This window comes from Danio rerio, chromosome 7 (genome assembly GCF_052040795.2).
Source record: "Danio rerio strain M-AB ecotype USA chromosome 7, GRCz13ab, whole genome shotgun sequence".
NCBI lineage: Eukaryota > Metazoa > Chordata > Actinopteri > Cypriniformes > Danionidae > Danio > Danio rerio.
In genome coordinates, this window is record NC_141027.1 from 29,627,517 (window position 1) to 29,653,661 (window position 26,145).

General features: G+C 35.2%; 1 protein-coding gene and 1 long non-coding RNA gene across 4 annotated transcripts in view; one reads left to right on the forward strand and one right to left on the reverse strand.

Moving 5' to 3' along the window:
* Positions 1-26,145, reverse strand: part of rorab (RAR-related orphan receptor A, paralog b) — an 86,293-nt gene that overhangs the window by 22,082 nt on the left and 38,066 nt on the right. Inside the window, exon 2 of one of the 3 annotated variants that reach the window (XM_087259419.1) lies at positions 20,666-20,695. The exons of 1 other annotated variant lie outside the window; for it this stretch is intronic. In XM_087259419.1, coding sequence (XP_087115545.1) covers positions 20,666-20,695 — 30 coding nt within the window. 3 annotated transcript variants of the gene reach the window in all.
* On the forward strand, positions 933-25,175 carry LOC141375378 (uncharacterized). Its single transcript, XR_015495812.1, has 4 exons — positions 933-1,079; positions 21,375-21,455; positions 21,600-23,375; positions 23,600-25,175. It is a non-coding gene; the product is annotated as an uncharacterized LOC141375378 (long non-coding RNA).

A 26,145-nucleotide genomic window follows, 5' to 3' on the forward strand; every position in this document is an offset into this window, starting at 1 on the left:
ATAAAATCTAAATAAATAATACTATAGATGGCTACTAATTTACAAATTTTTTTTGAAATACATTATTTTGTAATAAAAAAGAAAAATAAATAAATAAACAATACTATGAAAAGATACTAATTTACAATATTTTTTGAAGTACATTATTTTGTAACAAATAAATAATAAAAAATTAAACAAAATATAAATAAACAAATAAATAAATAAATAATACTATGAATGGCTAGTAATTTATGACAATTTTAAGGTACATTGTTTTGTAATAAATAAACAATTAAAAATAAAATATTTTTAAATAAATAAATAAATAATACTATAGATGTCTACTAATTTACAACATTATTTGAAGTACGTTATTTTGTAAGAGACTTGCTTTCTCTGTTGAACACAAAATATGCTATTTTAGAAAAATGTTTAACCAGTAATCATTGGCAAATAAAAAAATTAAAATAAATAAATCAAAATAATATAAATAGCTGCAATTTTTTACATTTTTAAAATGTTAATTTGTGTTTATCAGGAGAAACTCGAACAGGTTTGAAACAATTTATTCATCTTATAAAAACAAATGGATTTTTTCATTATTATAAATATGCTTCATAATTTTATTTATAGGTTTAAAACAACAATTGTGATAATATCATTGACAAAAAATATTGCACAACTCCACGTAAGGTTAACTTTTTCCTATATTATTCCTCTTCCATTTATTGCTTTGAAAATTACATTCAAAATGCCTTTTCTCAGAGCTCTTTAACCACAAAAAAACTATTATAAAACTCAAATCAATAAGGCTGTTTTGTAAAGCACATGTGTTTTTGACCCTTGAAAACATACTCTTTTATTCCTTTAAACTGATTAGAGGAGAGCATAATCACATCAAGACTAATTCCACAGCTCCTGACCTTTGAGTCAGCTAATGCAGAGAGAACAGTACTTGAGGTTTGTTGTGTAGAGAGTAACCTCAGGCTTTAGCTACGGTAAAGAAACGGTACAAAACCCCCCACAAAACACTCCATTTATTCAAGCAGAAAAAATGGCAATGACTGTCGAAATCACCCACGGGAGTGACATCATCTGTAAGTACAATCTGCTCTCCTAACAGCCGACATTCATTTGTGTAACTACAGACATCCTCTCTCAACAGCCATGTGGTCAATGCTGGACAGTAGCTTAATGCTTTTACTGTGTTTTTAACTGCATTTAAGTCAAATTTTAAGCGTCTTATAGTATGTGTGAAAATAAAATTTACAATGTTTGTTTTGCTAGTGCACATTGTTAGTCTTAAGGTGAACAAATAATCAAGTTAATCCACTGAAAAAATCTTTGATTAAAGTCTGACCGTTTGTTTCCTCATTTGGAGTGGTGGTCCTTCTTTAAGTACTTTTGAAGTCTTCAGCCATGATATACTTAACCACGCCCCTCTTACTATTAGTTTGCTATGAGGGAATTATGCGCAAAAAAAGACCCCCCCTATTAAATATTCAGTTTCAGCATGTAGTACATCGACATACTAAAATAAACATTACGCAACAACTTTCAGTTCACACAGAGTTTAAGTACTTTTTATGATTTGTTTTAGGAAACTATTACTTTTATTTAACATAAAACGGTCTACTACATTTCATAAATGTTCTAAATTAAATTGTTATTTTGACCTGCAAAAACTGCAATCCACTTAAAGATGCAACAGAGTTTCCCATTTATGAATTCACTGATTCATACGATTCGTTCAGAGTGAGTCTACAGTTTACAATTCACTGATTCAAACAATCTATTCTGAGCAGGTCTCCAGTTAACGATTCGCTGAAACAGATGATCATCAAATTTAAGCTTTTAATGCTGGGTTTTTGAATTTATTAACATAAATCACATTTAGCTCACGAATATCAGCTGTATTACTTTTACTTCACTACATTTCAAAAAACAAACTATTGTGCTTTCTACTCCACTGTTTAGCACCTAGACTGCAGCTTTGTACAAGACATTTGGCCATAGGAGAAATGGCTGTGCCCAACTGAGCCTAGTTTCTCTCGAGGTGTTTTAATTCTTCACTTTTGCCATTTGGTGAAGTTTTGAAGAATTGAATTTCTTTCAGAAAAACTGTAATCCGCTTAAAGATGCAATAGCATGTCCAATTCATGAATTCAATGATTCAGATAATTCGTTCAGAGTGAGTCTACAGTATAAAATCCACTTACTGAAACGGATGGCGAGCATCAAATTTAAACTTTTAATGCTGAATTTTCAAAAAAAAAAAAATCACATTTAGATCATGAATATCAGTATTACTTAATTAACTACATTAAAAAAAAACATGATACTTTCTACTCCACTATTTATTTCATAAATGCTGCAAATGAAAATGTTATTTTGACATGCAGAAACTTTAATTAGCTTAGAGAAGCAATAGCATGTCTGATTCAAAAATTCACTGATTCAGATGATTCGTTCAGAGTGATTCTCCAGTTTACAATTCAACAATTAAAACAATTAATTCTGAGCAAGTCTCCGGTGAACGATTCACCGAAATGCATGGTAAGCATCAAATTTAAGTCTTCAACGTTGAATTTTCACATTTTTAATGTAAATCATATTTAGCTCATGAACGTCAGTTTTACTTCACTACATTTAAAATGATAATAAACTTCCGGTGAACAGTTAATGTGACTTTTTTTTCCATTACATACGGTTCCTTTTACAGCATCGATCTTGTAATGTAATTAAAATATAATCAGTTAAATATACTTTGGCATTCATTTAGTTGCTCAAGCGTAAAACAAGATGAAAAGCCTTTTACACGCACGCACCCGTCAGGATTAGAAGGTTAGCAAAGAAGCTCCATTGAATATACTCGGGTAAAATAAATGTTCATATTTTAAAGTTAGACACAGAAAAATATAATTTAATGCAGTGCTTCTTGTATAATCTGAGACCCACTTTATATTGGATGTCATTCAGCTAGATCACTTATTTTTAAAGAAAACAGACCCTAAATGCGCAGATTTTGTATTGGTATACAGTTCACCGGAAGCGATTGAGCCAGATTACTGACAAATTAAAACTCCTTCTGCATACTTCTGCATATACCCTATAGCATGTCTGAATTATAAATTCCCTGATTCATATGATTAGTTGAGGGCATCAAATTTCAGCTTTTAATGCTAAATTGTTGAATTTATTAATGTAAATCCCATTTAGCTCATGAACGTCAGCTGTTTGTGAAGTAAATCTATTGTCAAAGGTTGATCTGTTTAAGCTCACATGTCTGACTGGGTCCCAATTCACTTAAGTGTCTTTAACTAAGATTTACTTACATTTCAATTCATTATTTGGTACAATACACTTATTACGTACATACTGTAAATGTTTTTTTAGATTGTACTTATATATTAATAACACCTGCATGTAATTACATCTGTAACTAGTTTATGTAATCACATTTATAATTACACTGTTGACACATTCCACACACCTTAACCTATCCTTAAACCTACCCACACCAAAAAACCTGTCCCTCACCTTACACTTAACTCTTACTGTTATGTAATACAATATAAACTCAATAACTACAAAGCATTTTTAAAAAAGTAGTTTAGGCCACTTAATACAAGAAGTGGGACTAAAATATCCATAAATCATTAGAATAACAGAAATGGACGCTCATAAATATTCCTTTCCTGTGTTTCAGAACTACTTTTTAGATTTATACTTAAAAGGATAAATCCAAAAATGAAAATGCTGACATCGGTTACACACTCTTGACTTGTTCCAAATCAGCTGTTTTTTTTAGTTTTGTAAATGCAAAAGCATATAATTTGAAGAATGTTGGAAACCATTGGTATCTATAGTGAAAACAAGAGTACGTCAAGAATAAGTAACTGATGACAATTTAGATTTTTGGGTGAACTATCCCTTTAATCACACTTTTGCTCTTTGACTTAAGTTAATTTATTTTTTTGGGGTATCTGTCAAGTGCTTAATTTATGCACATCATCCACCACTGCCATGTGCTGCATTTTGGTAAATATCAGAGTTGGAGATGGCGATGGCATCTGTGTATGCTGGATTTTGTGCCGTTAGTGGACCACAGTTGGACTGTGGTTGGTTGTGGAAGAGCATGCAGAGATGGTGTGCTGTTGAAAGGGGTGCTGGGGGAATAAAGCAGGAGGAGAAATCCATTTAGAGAAGAGCGATGCAGTCGTTCCGGCAGCCCTGAGGCGCATACAGTACAGGATGAAAAAGTAAAACGCATCTCATCACCATCAGAGCACTCTCTCTCTCTCTTTCTTTCTCTCGGTCACATACGACACGTTCTTTCGGCTCTGTTTGCAAAGGCATCAGTTTTTGAGAATTGACTATTTTCTCATGATTACAGAAAGGGCTAATCCCCTTTGGTTCTGCATTGCTCTATTCATTAAGGGCATCCTTGCTCGCTCTCATTAGATATGTAAAACCAATCGGCAGTAATTAGTTACTCTGAAGCACAAGACGCTAATCTGGTCTGAATTATGGATTAATACATCAAAGGCTGATTCTCCCAGAGCAGCCGCTGAAGAGTCTTGGAGCAGTAGGTGCTGCTGATGCAAGAACGCGCAGCGCAGAAGCTGCTGTTTCAGAGAACAGAGAGGAAACGCTCATCAAGGCCATTTACAGATGAGGATTGTGGATGCATTATTTGTGCAGCACAACACAAGGGATGGGGGAAGGAGGTTTGATTGTGGTGGACGTTTTTCATTTCAATAGTGCGATGATACAGTATATGGCCTTTTGGGATTTTCATTTGGACAACAGCAGAAGGAAATGCTTTTGTGAAACTGAAAATGGGTGTAGACCGACTGTTTCTCTTTTGCTGTCTGTAATGTTTCTGTAAAGGAGTTTTAATTACAACAGCACTCAAATATTTTGCTACTTCATTAAAATGAGCTAAAACAACTTTACAGATTTCAGCTCCACTTAATTGTTTTATATCCAATCCAACTAAATTTGTTAAACTTAATTGATTTGTGTTGGGACACAATGGATGAATTGTGTGGAACCCTCCATTTTTTAATGCAGGAGTGAATAGTTCTACAAAAAAAATATTATGTATGCAAATTTATTAGCTCAACAGTGACATTTTCATTGCTTTTTCAAATATATGTATAATAATGTTTAACAGATTAAGAACATTTCCACAGTGTTTCCTACTATATCATTTGTTTCTGGATATAATATATATATATATATATATATATATATATATATATATATATATATATATATATATATATATATATATATATATATATATATATATATATAGATATATATATATATATATTTTAGCTTAGCTGAAATGAAAGCACCCTCATTCATTCATTCATTTTCCTCCTAGTCCCTTTGTTAATCAGGGGTCACCACAGCAGAATGAACTGTCAACTTACCCAGCACATTTTACGCAGCAGATGCCCTTCCAGCTGCAAACCAACACAGGGAAACACCCATACACTTCTGCAGTCACACACATACACTAAGGCCAATTTAGATTATCTAATTCACTTATACTGCATGTCTTTGGACGGTGGGGGAAATCGGAGCACCCGGAGAAAACCCATGTAAACACCCAGGGGAAAACATGCGAACTCCACACAGAAATGACAACTGACCCAGCCAGAACTCGAACCAGCGACCTTCTTGCTGTGAGACGATCGTGCTACTCACTGTGCTACCATGACAGCCAATAGCACTTTTTACATTTTTTAGAATAAAATTTTTATGGTCAATATTATTAGCTTCCCTGAGCTGTTTGTTTGACTTGACTGATTAGCTGCATCCCAAATGGCACACTATGCACTGTACTTTTGCACTTACACACTCACAACATAGTATTTAAATGAAGTGCCTTCCCAAATGGAACACTAAAACATTTTTACTAAGTGGAAATTCAAACCGTTTCCCAGATGACTTTTGACGGTTGCCATATTAGCGAAATAAAAGACAAATCGATCAAATAATCCCTGCCATGAGTATACCCTCATTCACCCTCAAGAAGCGCTATAGTCACCCTCATAGAAGAATTTTGCTGTCACAAAATAAAGTAATTTAACATGAGCGCCTGAAAGCTCCGCCCCTTCCGCTACTTGAGCAAAGCAAAGGTTGTTGAGTGTGTGAAGTGTCCAACATTCAACATTTCATTTTAATGGTTGAATCATCCAGTGAACTTTTTCTTTTTTTATAGTTTTTAGTGTGAACGCACTACTTACACTTTATGTACTACAAAATAGAATAGAATTGTGCACAAGTATGCGATTTGGGACAAACCTATTAACCTAACTTGCCTAATGAATTAACCTTGTTAAGCTATTAAATTGCACATTAAACTGATTACTACTGTATGTTGCAAATTAACTTTCAAATATTATGTACTGTCATCATGGCAAAAGACAAAACAACCGTTATTAAAAATTAGTTCAAAATGAAAACTATTATGTTTTAAAAAATATTATAAAAAAAACAGGACTAAGGAAAAATTTGAAAATTAATATTTGAGGATTAATATTTCACATAAGGGCAAATAATTTTTCCTTTAACTGTATGTTTTAGAAAATAATTACCTTCATCTTGATATATATATATTCATCTGTACAAACATTGATGCATTTTTATTTTATCTATATACTATAAAAATATAAGACAATCTTTTAAATGTGTTATATTTTTAATAGGCGGCACAGTGCCGCAGTAGGTAGCGCTGTCACTTCACAGTAAGAAGGTCGCTGGTTCGAGCCTCGGCTGGGTCAGTTGGCATTTCTGTGTGGAGTTTGCATGTTCTCTCCGTGTTTGCGTTGGTTTCCTCTGGGTGTTTCCCCCACAGTCCAAAGACATGCGCTATAGGTGAACTGGGTAAGCTAAACTGTCTGTAGTGTATGAGAATGAATGAGAAAGTATGGGTGTTTCCCAGTGATAAGTTGCAGCTGGAAGGGCATCCGCTGCGTAAAACATATGCTGGATATGTTGGCGGTTCATTCCACTGTGGCGACTCCTGATTAATAAAGGGACTAAGCCAAAAAGAAAATGAATGAATGAATGAATGAATGTTTATTATACCGGACATCCAAATCTCAATTTGTTTATAAGATGCATTACTAATATACACTATTATTAGTATTTTATATCGCATAATGCTTTTAGTCAATGGTTATTAGCCACATCTCTGCATAAACACCACAACACTGAACTGCTGCTATTTCTATCTTTTTGGAATCAGTTTTTTTACAGACGAGCACCAACAGACCAACCAAGTGTGGACCATAATCCGCAAACACACACTCTCACACCCCAGAAGACTCTCTTGTTCTGTGTCGCTTCCTCCTCGTGAGAGCTTGTGGTTTTAACATGTTTAGTTTCTCTCCCGGTGTGAAAGTGCTGATATGCTGTCTAAGTAGGAAACATAAAACACAGCGCCCAACCAAAGTCAAAGTCTGCAGATGATACACACACATAGATCCAATACAGACACTCGCAGCAGACACACACACATACACACACGTTCCCTCCCCCTTACCTCCCACCCTTTGGGGCTGCCGTAATCTGTTGACAACACTGACTCACATCGGGTAGAGATAAACACTCCATCATAACAAAGGAGAAAAGAACAACGTGGCGCATATTAGTCTTAAACTGAACCATCAAACATAAAAGCGTTCTGCAAACACCTAGAAATTATATCATTATCTTCTAATAAGTCTGATACATATTCATTCATTATTGTCATTATCTATAATCAGCGTGAAATCCAAACACTTAAAAATGAAATTGCTCCAGTAAAGTAATGAATGTGACCAAGCCCTTTCATTTCTACACAATTAACATTCATGGCTAAAGGTGTGGTCACATTGCTCTGCAAAACTGATGTGGGCGACACAAAATACAGGTGCAAAGCAAGTCGAAACTGTTTTGAGCTCATCCATGTTTGGACACTTTAACAGGTTTTTTCGAAAACACATTTTGGTAGTGTAAAGTTTTATGTGGCTGAATCCATTCAAACAGCCATCATCCAGATGACATTTAAACTTTGCAGTCTTAAAACAGCCAGTGGTGCTTTCCCAAACATATACAGTATACAGGGGCACCGGTAAGGGGGTAAGTTAGGATAATTCTAAAAGCTTTTTTGGGGCCCCCAACTAACCAACACTCCCCCGTCTTCATCTTCGTCAACCCGACTATGAACCCTTTATATACATATATAGTTGAAGTCAGAATTATTAGCCCCCCTGAATTTTTAGCCCATGTTAATTTTTTCCTCCAATTTCTGTTTAACAAAGACACATTTATAAACATAATAGTTTTAATAATATTAGAAATAATAATACTAATAGTTTTAATAATAGTTTTTAATATTTTTAATAACTGATTTTATCTTTGCTATTATGACAGTAATAATACTTTACTAGATGTTTTTCAAGACACTAGTATTCAGCTTAAAGTGACATTTAAAGGCTTAACTAGGTTAATTAGGCAGGTTATTGCATAATGATGGTTTGTTCTATAGACTATCGAAAAAATTGTTTTATCTGGGCTAATAATTTTGACATTGAAATGGTTTTTAAAAAATTAAAACCTGCTTTTATTGTAGCTGAAATAAAACAAATAAGACTTTCTAAATATTATCAGACATACTGTGAAAATACTTAAAAAAGAAAAACAATTCAAATGGGGGCTAATAATTCTGACTTCAACTGTAAATATATATTTATTTATCATTAAAAAAATTTAAATTACTAGAGAATTTGGCAGTTCATTCCACTGTGGTGAGCGATGACAAAGCAGGAAATAAACCAAGGAAAGTGAGCGATTGAGTGAGTTATTTTTTAATCCATATCAGTAATAAACTATTTGCTTGTTTGCTTGCTTTGGCCTATCTTTTATCCTCCATGCTTAATTGAAACACGATTTCATTTCCTTAACACATATTATTGAGAATATTCCATATTTTTGGAACGGCACTCACCAAAACATAGTCTCATGCACAAATCAGATATATGGTCATACAATGATATGCATAAAAACATAGATTTATTTATTTGTTGTTTATAAAGCTACATTTGGTAGCAGACATAACATTTAACAAAGTGTCATGTTTCACAAAGTGAAATGTTGCATATACATTGGCATAAATATAGGCCTATTTTTAAAATCTAAATAAAACCATTCAATTCAATTCAGCTTTATTTGTACAGCACTTTTACAATGTAGATTGTGTCAAAGCAGCTTTACACTATGGTCATAGTAACTGGAACAGTGTAGTTCAGTTTTTTTTTTTTTTTTTGTATGTGTGTATATGCATGAACTATACCATATGTTTTGTTTTTTCAATCTTCAGAAATGTAACAGATTATCGCTTGTAATGTAAAAAACAAAAGTCTGCTGCGTTCAAAATGGCATGAATTTTTTTCTGAGTGCACTAAGAAGGGACCAGAATTGTCAATTGGAAGATCGTTAAACTAAACTGTAATATAAAAAAAAAAACTTTGAGACCAAAGTACATCAAATCTGAGCAAGATTTTTTTAAAGCTCTCAAAATAATTGAAAGTGGACGGTAAAATGTTAGGTGAAAGGGCATAAGGGGGATAACTCAAAATAGAATGCAGGTACTATGCTTCTAACCACAGTCTAGAGGTGTAGTTCTTACCACTAAAATTTGAAATGCTGTTTGTGAATTTTGGTTGCAACAATGGACTCGGAAAACACGAAACGCTGAACTATGTTAGTAATGTCAGGACTTGCTAGTTGGCTAGTGATGATTTGGGGAAACCAAGCCCAGTTTGGTTTGAAGGTGAAAAAACTAAACAAAGAAACATTTAAAGAAAACGTTTTTTGTTGATCCGTTTCAAGCTTGTCTACTTTTGACCATCAGAGGTAGATGAAAACACATTTGATCTGTCGGTTTAAACTCTTCCGTGATCAAATGCATTCAAACTGCCACAAAAGGCAGCCTACTTAAATTAAATTATAAAACATTATGAGATGCATTGTTGAAGTGCACCAACCAGATGGGATTTAAACTTAGCCATCTGAAATGGGAAGTTAGGTTTGAAGGAGAAAAAACATTTAAAAAACAGTGCTGATTTTATCACAACAACAGTGTTTGGCACAGTCTTTCTATTATTAAGCTAAAATGAAAGCTGCTGCACTCCATATTTTTTTCTGCAGTCTCATTCTGCATTTCTATGTTAAATTAACACGTCTATTTTTTATAATAGATCAAACTATACCAAGCCCAAAAATACACCTGCTCACAGACTCTCAAAGAGGGCAAGTTTACACCTGGTATTGAGATGTACGTTCATCAATCCTATCTCAAGTGTGTAACACTAAATAAATGCACACACTGTAGAAATATATTTTAAGCTTGTCCACCTTCAAAGATTTCCAGTGGTTTTCAAAAACACTTTCAACTGGATTGCTTTCAGGGTGTTTACACTCATGTACTCGACTGCGTACAAACAGGCACAAAAGACCACCTACAGTACCCTCTGTCTGTCTACTGACCTAATTCTTAAACATTATGGGACGTGTTTTTGAAGCACACTAGCCAGATTTAAACTCTGCTTTCAGAAATCTCCATATTTATTCCGCCATCTTGCCTTTGCGCTCATATGTGAATTCCGTAATCTTATTTTCCAGCATTACACTAGAAGATCAGAAAAAGCTCATGCATACACCAATAGACCTTCCACTAAGAGAGTGGTTGAAACAGAACAAGAGCGACAATTTAAAACACACAAGCGTAAATCTGCAATCATTTCAACCAAAAAGCTCCCTAATACCATAATTATATCACTAATGGGATGAACGTTAACCCTTGGCTGTCTATATTAACCCTATGTTTTTCCATGGGTTTGCTCTATTCACAATCCCGTCATGTCTACTCAGGGCGAAACTCTTCAATCTCGTTAACCTCTGGTCATGATGTCAGCGGGTCAGCCAAAGGAAAAGAGCGGCACTTTCACAACAAGACAATAAACATCACCAACGACCAAACATTTGGGCTTGATCTGTAGAACAGTGTGGGAGGACACATCAGAATGTGCCGAAATAATCTCTAATCTCTCTGAAAGAGAAGCAGCGGAGGCTTGCACAGATGTTCCACTGCCCTATACCTTATCGCTAATAGATAATGACAGCTGCCAGCAAGACTTTGCATTGCCTGTGAGTGTGTGTGTGTATGGTGAATCAGAGTAGGGGGTGGGGGGATTAAGTAAGACACAGCCGTTGGTGGAATAAACAGCCAGGCGCTCCTATGGCAGTCCACCCCTGCCTGCCATAAATAGGTCAGTGGAACAACATTCCCCAATCATCCAGCATGGCAACATTCCCATGCCATGCCAAACAGCCAACATGGCCGCCCATGTATGAGCTGTCAAGAAAGACGCCATCGCATCGCATCACATCACATACTTGCTGACTTATTAACTTATGCTCAGGGCAGTTTCGCATGATGTTTCACAATGCGCATTAAAACAAATCACAAAAGATCCCATTTCCCATTCAAAACATGCAAATGAACATGCAAAACAGACATTCTGGAAGCACATTGTACATGCAAAAAGGGATCAAAACATTACAGAAACATGAACATTCTCATGCACAAACACATGGCAAACTTAGAAATCCCTATACCTTTCATTGCTGTGATCATTAAGTACATCCTGAGGCTCAGTGGCCATGCAGAGGAGCGTCAGAGGAGCATGTGCAGATTTGGACGTAAACGCTGAGCTTCTGACTGACTGACTAGAGCGCTGCTGTGCCTCTCGTCTCTACCGCATGAGAATCCATGTGACTGTGACATAAGGACTAAACCCTTTCTTCCCGCCCACTCAGGCCTTGAGTGACAGCCGTGTCATCCAATGGGGGATTAGTGAGTGAGTCTGTGTGGTTAATAGGGTTGGCGTTGGCTCACCTTGCACTGCTCTGCAATGTGTGTGTTTTTTTTTTTTGGTATTACTCTGCTGTGTGCAGGAAGTCGTCTGCAGGTACAGAGCTAAAAGACTTTTCCTTCCTCTTTGAGAGTGCTGTAATGTAACACACAGGGCATTGACTACCTACTGTCATACTTATCACACCATCTGTAATGATTGATATCTCTAGTGGCACGTCATCATTATTATTACCTAACACATTACACATTACTGGGAAGCTTGAAAAGCCAGAGACATAAACAATGGGCTGAATAAATGTTTTGAGAGCAGCTCAAAATGAACTTTTCACCTTGGAGATTTTATGGCTTTCTGGAAATTAACATTAGTTATCAAGCTACCCAAGGTTATACTGATTCATTTAACTTACTGCAAGTAAATTGTGTATGACACACAGACAGATGGAGAGATGGATTGATAGATAGATAGACAGACAGACAGAAAGATAGATAGACGGACAGACAGACAGACAGACAGACAGACAGACAGACAGACAGACAGATAGACAGATAGATAGATAGATAGATAGATAGATAGATAGATAGATAGATAGATAGATAGATAGATAGATAGATAGATAGATAGATAGACAGACAGACAGACGGACGGACGGACAGATGGATGGAAGGGTGGACAGGTGGACAGACAGACAGACAGACAGACAGACAGACAGACAGACAGACAGAGAGACAGAGAGATAGACAGATAGATAGATAGATAGATAGATAGATAGATAGATAGATAGATAGATAGATAGATAGATAGATAGATAGATAGATAGATAGATAGATAGATATATATATAGATAGATAGATAGATAGACAGACAGAGAAATTAAAAATAAATCTTTTTAAATAAGTTAAATAAATAAGTTATTTTAATAATAAATAAGTTATTATCAAATTTATTATTTTAATAACAAATAAGTTATTTTTATAGTGGCATAGTCCCTTTATTCATCAGTGGTTGCCACAGAGCAATGAACCGCCTGTTAAATTTTATATATTTATATATCTATATAATACAATATAACTTATAAATAGATTTATTTCATTTTTTGTGTATTTCATTACATATACACAATACTAGCTTAACAAACGTTAACAAAACAATTAAAACAATTTCCTTAAATCGCATAACTTTTATTTTTTATTTGACAAACTAAAATAATTACATCTTGTTTTGATTTCACTCTTCACTAATTAACTGTTTATGTATGGTCAACCCAACAGTGTGTATACTTAAAATAGTTTAACCTAAATTAATTAAAATACGTATATGTATATTACAAACATAAATGATGACAAATTCCATATTATAAATATGCACTTTTATCATTTTATCTACAAACACCATCATCTGCCACTGAAAAAAGACCATATTGACTGATAGTAAAGCCATATGTAGTTAAGCTATCAGCGGCACAACAGGGATTTTAAATTCCATGTGTTTGCCTACAGGATAACTGGCATATTTGAAATGCTACCCATATGTGTGTTGGGTACAAACACACCCACATTCAGCCTTATACAGGTCTGGCTGAATCTGAGGGGAACGGAGCCATCTGAATGCTAATGATCTGGCCAGAGCCCAGCAAAACACACAACACCGTCTCTGACACAGTGCGGCCAAAAGGTCTAGGCTAAGACGACACACAGCTAACTGATCAAAGTATCATGTTAAACCATCTCTGTGGTTGTGAAATATTACATAATACTGAAGCTCAAGGTAAGAACCTGTTAGCTAACTTCATCTGGCAACATGTGTCAACTATCTCAATCTGCCTTAAAGACACAGTTCACCCTAAAATGACCTTTTTTGTCTTCGATTTACTAAGTTGTGAGTTGTTCCAAATATGTGTCTCTCGTCCGTTACAAAACAGAAATTCATACAGATGATCATTTTTGGGTGAAGTTACCCTTTTTAGACAGAGTTGAATGGAAGCTTGTTTCTGAATAAAATAAAACATAAAGCAACTTATTTCATGCAAATCTTACAGTTCAGACTTTTCTATTCAGAATCATACAATTGTATTAAAACAAATCTGAACATAGTCCTCAGTGACTGTGATTTCCTGGTTTGTTAAACCTTTAACAAGTGCAATTGCAAGTCAAATCTACGTTTGACCCAGAGAAATCTGCTGATTTATAGCTATGAAACCAGTTCAATCTTTTCGGCCACAGAGAATTATTTCTCTGATTCAAGCATTTAAATTACTCACAAAAGTACTGGTATAACAGTTAATGGTTCAGATATAAACAGTGATGTCCAATGCAGTGATCAAAATAATGCACATCAGGTTACTTTGGATCACTATGTTGTGCCAATCACATTAAGTTAATTGGTTAAACATTCATTCATTTTCTTTTTGGCTTGGTCCCTTTATTAATCCGGGGTCACCACAGTGGAATGAATCACCAACTTATCCAGCACGTTTTTACACAGCTGATGCTCTTCCAGCCGCAACCCATCTCTGAGAAACAACCACACACACAAACTCTCATACACTACGGACAATTTGGCCTACACAGTTCACCTGTACCGCATGTCTGTGGACTGTGGGGGAAACCGGAGCACCCGGAGGAAACCCACGCAAACGCAGGGAGAACAAGCAAACTCCACATAGAAACGCAGAGGTTTGAACCAGCGACCTTCATGCTGCGAGGCGACAGCACTACCTACTGCGCCACAGCGTCGCCTTGGTTAAACATATAATTATAAAACCAACATGTATAAAAGTTAAAAACACTGATTCAAGTCTTCATGAGTATGTCACTGATCTTTTGGAAGATTATTCGAATAAATTCTTTAAAATATACAGTATTTTTATAATATATATTTGTGTCAGAATTTCAAGTAACTTACTTATAACTCTGAAGTTGTCTCTATTTTAAACAAAAAAGTATGATTCACCTACAGTATATGCATTTTTTTTTTGACCGATACAACTAACTAGATTAATGTTAACTAGTTTGGGGGCAGATAGCTGATATATTAGCCAATAAAAGCACATATTATTATTTTTTCTTTGTTTTCTATCTTTAAGTTTCCAAAAAAAAAGGCAAACACATTTAGGGGCCTAGCATATACCAAGCACAGTAAGGCACAAGACGTGTTTGGCATGATTTGGTGCTAGTTTCAGACCAGCGCAACCCTAGTTTTCACGTTTTTTGCCACGTTGTTGAGGACTCATTGGTGCTCCGGTCTAGAAAAAAGGTGTGTTAAGGCGCATTGTTGGTGCGTTGCTACTTTAAAGAACTAAAATAGACTGTGCAACTGACCAGCTCAAAGCAGGTCTAAAGTCCAGCGCAGAACGTGTTAATTGTGCGCCTTAACACGTACACATTGCTTAATACACACAGGATGTAGAGCAATATGAAAATATCTTTACAAATTTAAAAGAATTAAAGGATTAAAACATTACAAAAATTATTATTTTCTACATAAATATAAAAACCACTGCCTGAATCCCTTCTACATCTCGGGGGCTTTTTTTTAGTTTATTCATGACGATTTGCATTTGTATAATGTTCTTATTATTAGCAGTATTTTTTTTATATGCATATTGATATTTGTTTTAATCAAAACAAGTTTAGATTTGTCCACCTGTCAGGTTTTGGAGGAATCTGCATCACCATATGGGTCATAAGAACAGGATGTGTGTTGGGTTATAACTCAACACACTTTGTTTTTATTGTGCATTTATCAGTTTGCTGGAAATTAGAACTGAATTTAGAAATAGTTTTAAAACAAATCTTTGCGCTTAACAAATGAAATTAAACATATTGAGTAGGCTGATGGATGTCTGCAGTGGAGTGCGTACACCGTTTCCTTATCTACGAAAATAAAGGAGTAAAGAGAAAGTAAAAAGGCCAGTTTTTACACTTAGTTTTTCACTTACAATGATGCTATGTAAATAGCAAATGCACCACAGCGTGACGCAACTCTTAAAGGGATTAAAATATGAGAATCTGATCAATTTAATGCACGTTATGCTCAAAACACAGCGATACCTCTTTAGGAGAATAAGCACAATCCTGTTAGACCATATGCTGCAGTGCAAACCACAATTTTATTAATCCTTAAAATAGAAAAAGTATTCGGACATGCCCTTAATGCTTTTGCACCTGCAACTGATTTTATTTTAAAACCCTATCTTATAACCCCAACTCAAAACAAAAAAGTTTGAACTAAGCTCTGAAATTTCAGAATCAATTAATTTTTTTTATGGCCTGCTTTCTTTATACATTAAATCTACTGCTTGATAAAAAACTTCAACATACAACTAAGTCACAGAACATTAACCAAAATCAAAATACCAGTCAAACATAAAGAAAAAAGGCAGCTTGCAAGCATGAAGAGGTTCACCCAGCACGAAATGGATCCTTTTTACCAGCCTGTTATGATGAGTTTAATAGTCATCAGCATTTTAAATCCTTTAAAGTTTTGAATATATATATATATATATATATATATATATTTTTTTTTTAAACGTATAAACATTTATATGTATTTATGTATGTAGTAAATTATCTTTGCTTCAAATGACAAAAAAATGAGGTGTTTCTAATGCAGCGTCTATGGGACAGGACAGCAAATTTGATGATGGCAGCCAGAGAAGAGAATAACGTCAGTCTCACACAATTTTTTTCCTTTTTCTGAACGCCTTTATAACACCATCATGAAGTTTTCATTTTATGATTTAAGCAAATAAGATTGTAAAAAAGCATTCCCATTCACTGCACAGGTTTTTCCAACTATGACGACTTCCGCTACTGAGAAACCCGGAAGTGTGACAAGGGTCAATTTATCGGCTTACAGATTTCGATCTATTTTTTGTTATCAGACTGATTACAATAACATTAAATATAGCATTTATTAGCCGATATTGATTTAGCCGCCAATATGCCTACAAAAAAAGTGTGAAACTCAGTTTATCCACAATTGTGCACATCTATCTCACACCTTAAAGCCTTTCTTCTGAGAAGCACTGCTCTAAACCCGATCCTTTAAATCCTGTGCCCTCTAGAAACATCACCCACATGCTGCCCAACCGAGGCTTGAATAGTTGAAATAGAGATGCTGGAGCTGCTTTTGCTGGTCTCGTGTTTCACGGGCCTGACAGCAGTGTGAGGATGGGCTCGTGTTGTGTGAGACTCTCTCCACGGAGAAATTCATCCCTCCGCAATCCTGAACGCAAGCTTTAACTTCAGCAGGATAGACAAGCTCATACATGCTCACAGCTGCTGCTTGTTTGCTTGGCGTCTCCAACACAAACATCAAGACACACAGGCACACATGTGCAAACACCCTCAGTCACTCCATCACACCAAAACCTCTCATTTAAAGGGATAGTTCACCCAAAAATTATTCACTTCTCTCCACGCCCCACTGTTTGAATTTCATTCCTCTGTTAAACATAAAAGAAGTTACTTAGAAGAATGTTGGACACCAGTAACCATTGACTTACATAGTATTCTTCATTTTTCCTACTATGGATGTCATTCACTGGTTATTGGGAAATTCTTCAAAAATTCACATATTTTTTGTGTTCAACAGAAAACAAAAACCTAATTCATAAACTTTTGGAAGCACTTCAGGGTGAGTAAATGTAGGGTAAATGTTTGTTTTTAGGAGAACTATTCCTTTAAAAGGCACCAAAATACAACCTGAACCCCATAGGGATGCAACCACTAAAGGGGACTTTAGAGGAGTGTGAAAACCATTCACATATTAACACTTGGTTTATGTCAGTATTCAAGACACATCTTAGACTGTAAAGGGGATTTCAAATCATTTACTGCACAAACAGGAAGTCTCTGTTGGTAAACCACACAAGCATCCCACTGGGGTGCAGTCATTTTCTTGAGCAGCTTCTCTCACCTTGACCTATGTTTTTGTGTCATATTGGCGAAACCTTTCAGCATGAAACCAATATATATGAAACAGTTCTTTTTTGTTGCCATAAACAGCCACTATTCGTTTTGGAATGACATGTAGAACACAGTAATATCATTATGTAATGCATGTTATTTTTTTGCTTTGTTTTTTTAAATAACATATAAATCATTTTCTTTTTAAAACAATTAGATTGCTTTAGATTTAGAGTAAATAAGGATTCAACCATGCAAGTTATTCTAAATCTTTTCAAAATATAAGTACAATATTTATGTGAATATTTAGTTGTGCTCGAAAGTTTACATACTCCATAATTTTAACAACATAAAAGAAAGATCATACAAAATGTGTGTTATTCTTTATTTAGTACTGTCCTGAGCAGTGTTGGGGAAAGTTACTTTTGAAAGTAATGCATTACAATATTATATATTTTTTCAGAACTTGCAGTTTTCTTCTTCTTTTTTGAATAGACGAGCTCTGCATTTAATGGTGCAGTGTATAACCTACACTGTCATTTATATTTAAAAAATGAATAATAAAAATGTATAATATTGTTACATTCTGAGAACTTACTGATGTTTTACATGCTGTATACTCAGATTAATGAAAGTTGAAAGCAATGTGTTTGCTACTTTTGTGTTTTTGTCTCACTTGTTCAATAAAATCATTGTTAATTGGGACAATCCCCCTTTCTTCAATGTGTTCAAAATAATGAGAATTCTTCCATCAAAGAAATGTAAGGCTCTGCCATCTTGGTTTTTGTCAGTTCCAGCTGGAAGCTCATTGTCTCATTGAGTGTGATTTAATGTGATTACACTAATTGTAATTCAGCAAACAATTTTTAAAAGCATATTAATTAAACTAAAAAGTCAAAAAAGTCACAGAATATTCTAACTTAAATTTTTTTAAGAAAGGCATTACTTAATATTTGGAGAGCACATAAAAAGAAAATTGAAAAGTTGTCAATTTGACTGTCTGTTATATTGTTTTGTATTATTTTATATTTGTTATAATTTTTGTTTTGCTATTATTTTTATTACATTATTTCTTGAATGTTGATTTTGTATTGTAATTTTTATGTTGTGTGGGTATAAAAATTCAAAATAAAATAAAAAAAGTTCAATAACAAAAAAAAAAAAAGAACTGCATTACTTCACTCGTTACTTAGAAAAGTAATTTTATTATGTAGCTCGCATGACTTGTAATGCGTTACCTTAACACTGATCTTGAGTAAGATATTTTATATAAAAGATGTTTACATATAGAACAGAAAACAAAAACATAGCTGAAATGATTAAAATAACCCAGTGCAAATGCTTACACACCCTTGGTTTTCAATACTGTGTGTGTTTCCTGATGTGAACTGTAAACTCTGTGGACACTTATGTAAACTTTGAGCACAACTGTATATTATAACATTCTACAAATATATTGGTATAATTTGCATATAAAATAAACACATAAACACACACACACACATAGGATGTACTCAATCATTTTTGGTGATGCAATATATCACCCATACATTAAAAAAAAATAAAATTCTAGCAACATTTTAGCTGATCGTGCAACATCTCTATCTCTATTGGAGGTGTCAGTATGAATAAAAAAACACTGTAGTATTTACTATAAATTACTGCAGTATATTTTCATGTGGGTGTCTGATAACTGAAAATAGACCTGGTAGCAGATATCGCAGCGTCTTACTTTTTTACCTTGCAAGTTTTTGTGCAAGCATTTATTATTATTAACTTAGAATATGCATTTTCACATTATGATTACAATGTCTAGTTATTAAATTGTTAAAATGACTATAATTAAATGTATTATCATTAAGAATAAAATAGTATTTGTTCTTTGGAACAGTGTACTTGCATTGAGATGATATTATATTATTATTCTGGTATAATGAGAGGCATAAAATGACAATAATATCATTTATCGCAGGGGTGTCCAAACTCAGTCCTGGAGGGCCGATGTCCTGGAGATTTTAGCTCCAACCCTAAACAAACACACCTGAACCAGCTAATCAAGCTCTTACTAGATACTAGAAACTTCCTGGTAGGTGTGTTAAAGCAAGTTGGAGATAAACTCTCTAAGACACCGGCCCTCCAGGATCGAGTTTGGACACCTCTGGTTTATTGCAATATATTTTGGTGCAATACATCGTACAACAAAACAGAAACAGTCAGAAGCCAACACACACAATGTATATATATACATATATATATATATATACATATACATATATATATATATATATATATATATATATATATATATATATATATATATATATATATATATATATATAAAATGAAGTGTATGTTTTATGATTTATGATGATGTTTACAGTCAGTGTGTAAACATGGTGTGGGTGAGAGGAGGTGAGAAAGATCAGTTACACCACTGACAAACTGGTAAACACAACTTTAAAAAGCAGTTACACAGAAATCTCACAAGGAACTTACAGTCGGTGTAACGAGAACTCATTAGGAAATAAAATCATACTGAAATATTTGCTTTTTATGCCAACATTTATCATCAGTGTCATCTGATCTGTGCTCTCTTCAACATCAAAGCATTAACTGTCACTTTGCACATTAACGCAAAGAATCTGAATAAAGCAATGAGAGGTGGATGCCAATCTGAGCATCAACATTCTCCTTTTTGTTTTTAACTTTCTATAAGTTCCGGGTCTCCTCCTCTGTTCACCAGGTTTTGTAACAACTTTCCTTATCGTTTGATCTCACAGGCAAGTTTAATATGTGACAAAAACATTTTTTTTGCATAAAGACCATACTTACAAGTGTGCGTTTTCTTTCCAGAGGACACATCTAAAAAAGACAAGAAGTAAAATACATTTTAAACATTTGTGATGTGTTTTATACAACCTAAAAATCATTTACAAAAATTTTGTACCACATGCTCATTGAAAATACAAGTTTCAGCCTACAATTTTGTGAAACTGCAAATACGTACTTAAACATGCATTTGACTGCAGTTTCTAGGTAAAATGAATGCTACGAGGAAGTATGATGCTAACAAAATTTGTTCCTTTTCACACTAATGATACTTTTTAGTTTGCTCGGTAGCTAATTTTGTATGGTGGCGTGCCATGCAGAGCCTGGGGGTTCACAAAAGAAATGAAGAAAAATACATGGTCCCAGTGCACTTTTCTTTTACTTTTGCTACTAAAAACACTATTGGTTGGGTTAAGGGAAGAGCTGAGGTCAGTGGTTGACAAGGTGATCTGTGAAACAAGCCCAGCCTCCTTGCAGATGTGTCTAAGAAGGACATGCATCTCAAACGTGCTACAAAATGTACCCTAAGTAACATATTATAGATTCACAAAAATATAGAGAGCACCCTCTAGTGGATTTGTTTTCTGAAATGTACAACAAAACCTATCTAGACAATACAAACGTACCATAACTTACGTTTTGTAAAAATGTAGACTGAGACATACATTTCTAATGTGACGATACTGAAATTGTGTTAAATTTTGTGTTAAAGTTTGTGTGCTGTGATTAAGGCTGTCAACAGAGAGTACACACACCTTTCTGGGGGGACTGCATTAGGACCTATTATAACCAAGTAATTAAGCAGCCCATACAATTTACACATTTAAGAACACCATGAAACAAAAATACTAAACTTTTTGAAGTCACATTATGAATAACATCTCTAAAATTGTTAGTGGTGGAATAACTTTTAACTAGATGAATTCTGTTGTTGCAGCAACCGGTTCTGCCTCCGGTCACCTAAAAACTCCTCCCCTGCCAGAAGAAGGATGAACATATCTAGAAATTCCGAATGAGCAGAACACGATATGCTATATGCTATATGCGATATGCTTTAAAGCAGCTTAGTAGCTGTACGTAAAGTTAGCCAAAAGCTAATTGTGAGTTAAGACTCTACATTTGAATGAGGAAAAGTATAATGTTCAATATGGCGAATGAAGCCCCGCCTAAAGGGGGCCAATCATTGATCGCTATAGACTGACGTTTCTCTGATCAGATGTGTGCTTTTACAGTACAACAATTTGGTGGTCAACAAATGCATTGGAATCTCAACAAATACTTGCTGTACAGACATAAGAAATATATCCACATAAAGCTTGAAATCTGTACTTTTAAATGAACCAAAGCGCACTTAATAACAGAAGTTTTTTTGTTTTTTTAATCAGCATAAAATGAACGCGAGGTGCAGTCCATCCTTTCAAACACACATCACAAGACAGCAATTACTCAAACGCCCACAAACTTGTAAACAAAGAGTCGCTATCATTTCTGGAGGAGATTCACAATCAAGACCAATTTCTGGGTTACTTCAGAAGAGCAGCACAATCAGGCAAAGCATTATCCGAATTAAGTGGAAAAATGCCATGAAATGGGTTGGTGTTGTGAACTCGTTTCTTTCAAGTATGCATGCGCATTAGCTAGGGCAACCTGAAAATATGATAATTTTGATTGATTCAGACGTTTAAAAATGAAAGTTGTGAGATAGTTGTTGTTTAATCTTATTGGTGGTTCCAATAATATAATTTAATCGTAAGCTTGGCAAAAAGTTTTGGAGAGTTTGATGTTTCCCCATTAAAACATAATGCCTGAGCATACTGCCCAGGAGACGTATCAAAGTTGGCCGCCGAGTAAAATGACTTGCCTTAAATGGACTTTGCTATAGGATGAAACAGCCTAATATAGAAACAATACCAACATGAATACCAACACTAGGGGTGCCCAAACTCGGTCCTAGAGGACCGGTGTCCTGCAGAGTTTACAGTAGCTCCAACAAACCTGCCAATACATTTCTACCAAGCCTAGTAACCTGGCTCAGTTGTGTCTGATTAGGATTAGCTAAATTAACACACTATATAGAACACCGGCCCCCTAGGACCAAGTTTTGGCACCCCTGTCCAAGACAGACCGGCCAAAGAAAATTAAGAGTGTTTTGTTTAAGAAAGCAAAGAAAAACTAAAATACTGATCAGAAACACAGTTCTGTCATGTTAGTAAACAAATGCCATTGTGTTCTTTCGTTGTGGCGGCCATACTGATCGTCACACTTTTCCCCATTCACAGTATTGAGAGTGAACTAACGTCTATTGTTTCTGGTTGAACGCCCAATCATTCTTCCTGGTGAGCGTTTGTGTATGGTTAGCCTAAATCAGGGGTGTCCAAACTCTGTCCTGGAGGGCCAGTGTCCTGGAGAGTTTAGCTCTAATCAAACACACCTGAACCAGCTTATCAAGCTCCAACTAGATACACTAGAATCTTCCAGGCAGGTGTGTTGAAGCTAGTTGGAGCTAAACTATGCAGGCCACCGGCCCTCCAGAACCGAGTTTGGACACCCCTGGCTTAAATCTAGCCTAATATATCATTTTGGAAATCTCAGAATTGATCCATTTGAGATTTTCTTCCCACAGCTTTGCTTATCAATGTATTTCATATTCTATTTAGTAGTCGTTAATTGTTTTTTATTTAACCAAGCAGACTAATGGTCTGTGCAGCACTCAGTTTAAACAAGTAGTGCTGATTTGCGCATTTTGGCATGTATATTATATGTGAACAGAATGTCATTGATTATAAGTCATCGCCATGCTACTATCTGAAGAGCTAGGTAACAAGCAAGCAGCTGATAATCACAAAATGCCAAACATTAGTTGATTAATCATCACGGTTATTGATGTACTGTGACGTAAATAAATATAATAAAAGTGACACTATAACAAAGATTTAGTACATGTACTGTATGTAGTGAATAAAATGACAGAGCGAAGTTTATTTAAAAGGCCCTGGTTTATAATTTAACATTCAGGGTTACTCAGGTCAGCGCAGTCAATCGCCATTAATCCATCCACTCCCTTTAATCAGGGCTATTGTACTCCAGCCAGCTCCATTGTCATGTAAAATGTCCATCTGAGAGAAATACAATCTATCATGACTAGTGATACTGTCGAAACCAGATACAAGTGGTAAATGGCAACTGCCAATCAACAAAGCATCAACAAGCAATTTATGGCAAATTAATTTCCTTCTGAATGTAAATTAGGATTAAAAAAATGTTTATGTCTAACTCACAGCACATACATAGCATGAGGAAAAGAAATAACTAATTGATATTTTCACGAAAGATTTAATAATGTAAAAAATGATGAGCACTTAGATGTCAGACGTTGTGTGTTTCATTGTGAATATTAAAGTGATAATGTTGAAAATCTTAAGCAGCTGTATTAAAATCTATATATTGTACACATAAAATGACTGCATGATCTTAAGAAGGAGCTTCTAATTAAACCAGCATATTCATTAAACTGATGAGGGAAAGCTTTTTCATTTCTCAGCTCGTTTTCAGCCGGACCAGAACAAACGTTTTGGCTTGCGGCTTTTGAGGAGGCACATTCAATATTCCTCTCCAGCTGAAAATCAGGATGATGAAAAGAGCGAGTCTGACTGCAAACCTTTATTTATCCATCTATTTGTGAAATGAAACAGGAGAGGCGCAGAAAGAAAGAAGAAAAAAAAGATCCCGCTTTGTCTCCCTCCCATCTTCTCAATGCTAAAAAAGAAGGGGCTTCAGATCTGATGATGCTCAGCAGCCAAATGACAAGTCGTTGTTCTTTCCATCCATTCCTAATTGGTTTAACTCCTCGGTCTCAGTCTCTAACAGCCTCCCCCTGAGTCTCTTTGTTTCTGTCTGTTCACATTGAAATTTCCCTGTAATTCTTCTTCCATGCTGAGTTTGGCTCCGAAGAACAGAGAGCATGTGGATGTTCATAGACAAAAATGGCTGAAGGTTGAGAGGATTCGACTGCAATAACGTTAAAGCAAAGCAAAAGTCAGATGGATAGATTCATACCATGTAAAATTGACTTGCTGGGAGATTTTTTGATCTCTGCATTGATAATTGCCTGCGCTCTGTTCCTCTAAAAAAAATCACAATTGAATAATCCATTTTATATGAACTAAGGCAAAACGCATCTCATCTAACATGTGTAACATTCCACAAATGTACCTATACTACATGTGATTCACTACAGTTTCCAGCTAGAATAAACATGAGAGAAAGGAAAACAACAATTGTATTCTTCTAATGGAAATGATGCAGATATACAATAAACGAAGACTTACTTATTACATGCATCACATATTTATCTTCATACTAGGGATAAACTGATTCACTGACTGATTCACTAAATGATTCACTGAACTCATGATTCGATTTAGTTAATGATTTTGAATAATAAAAATTCAATCTCACATTTTATTAAAATGAATCGTCATTAAGAACATTGCAGTAAAAAATGAGTGTCCTTTTATAAGACTATTGCTGCAAAAATCCTAAACTCACATTGTTACACAAATTCTAAATCAAAAAGTTAAAGAGCCCATATTATGGGTTTTTGAAAATTCCCCTCCATGTAGTGTGTAACACAGCTCTAAGTGAAGTGAAGTATCCAGCTAAAGCTTAAATCTGTAAGAATACAGTGTTTAAAACTGTTGATTCATCTATAAAAGAGTCGACTCATAGTGCTTCAAATGAGTCGCCTTGATCACGATTCATTAGGTGTTTCGCCATGACGTACGAACGAAACCAAGTTATTCACGTGCACGCGCAAACCCGGGAGATTTCAAACCTGAGGCCCCGCCCTCTGACGCAGAAACCCAGACACACACACACCCACAAACACACACACACACACACACAAACATGCCGGTTGATTGAAGTCACACTGCAGATGGATATATTGAGTCTCTACCCAAAGATGAAACCTCAGCATTATAACCAAGCAGTTGGAAACTTCTGGAAGCTACATGCTACAAAGAATACTTCATCTGAGTTTGTTAAAGGAAGGATCAGTAAAGAGTAACTGATGGACGTCAGGATGGGTTTCTTCCATTTCTCAAGTGTAAGTACGTGCGGTTAAAGTTGTTGCCTCGTTGACTCTAGCTTGCAAATGTATTTAGTTGTGATTTGTTACTTGTAACCGCGTGTACTGTATCAGGTTAACTGGATATTTTATCTTATCGCGTGCTAAGTCACGTTAAAAACGCGACGCGTGCTGTTTGTTTATGGAGCTCCGTGCTAGAGTTCTGCTCCCGCGATTTATTCGGAAATTTATTCCCGCGCCGCAGAAATCTGGCGCGGGGACAGCCGCGGGAATAAATTTCCAAATAAATCGCGGGAGCGGTCGGTAACGGGTTTAATTTGGGACGGGAGCGGGCTGTCTAGCAATATCACGGATATTGCTATGTGAATTAGAAAGAGAGAGTCTGCTTGGTATG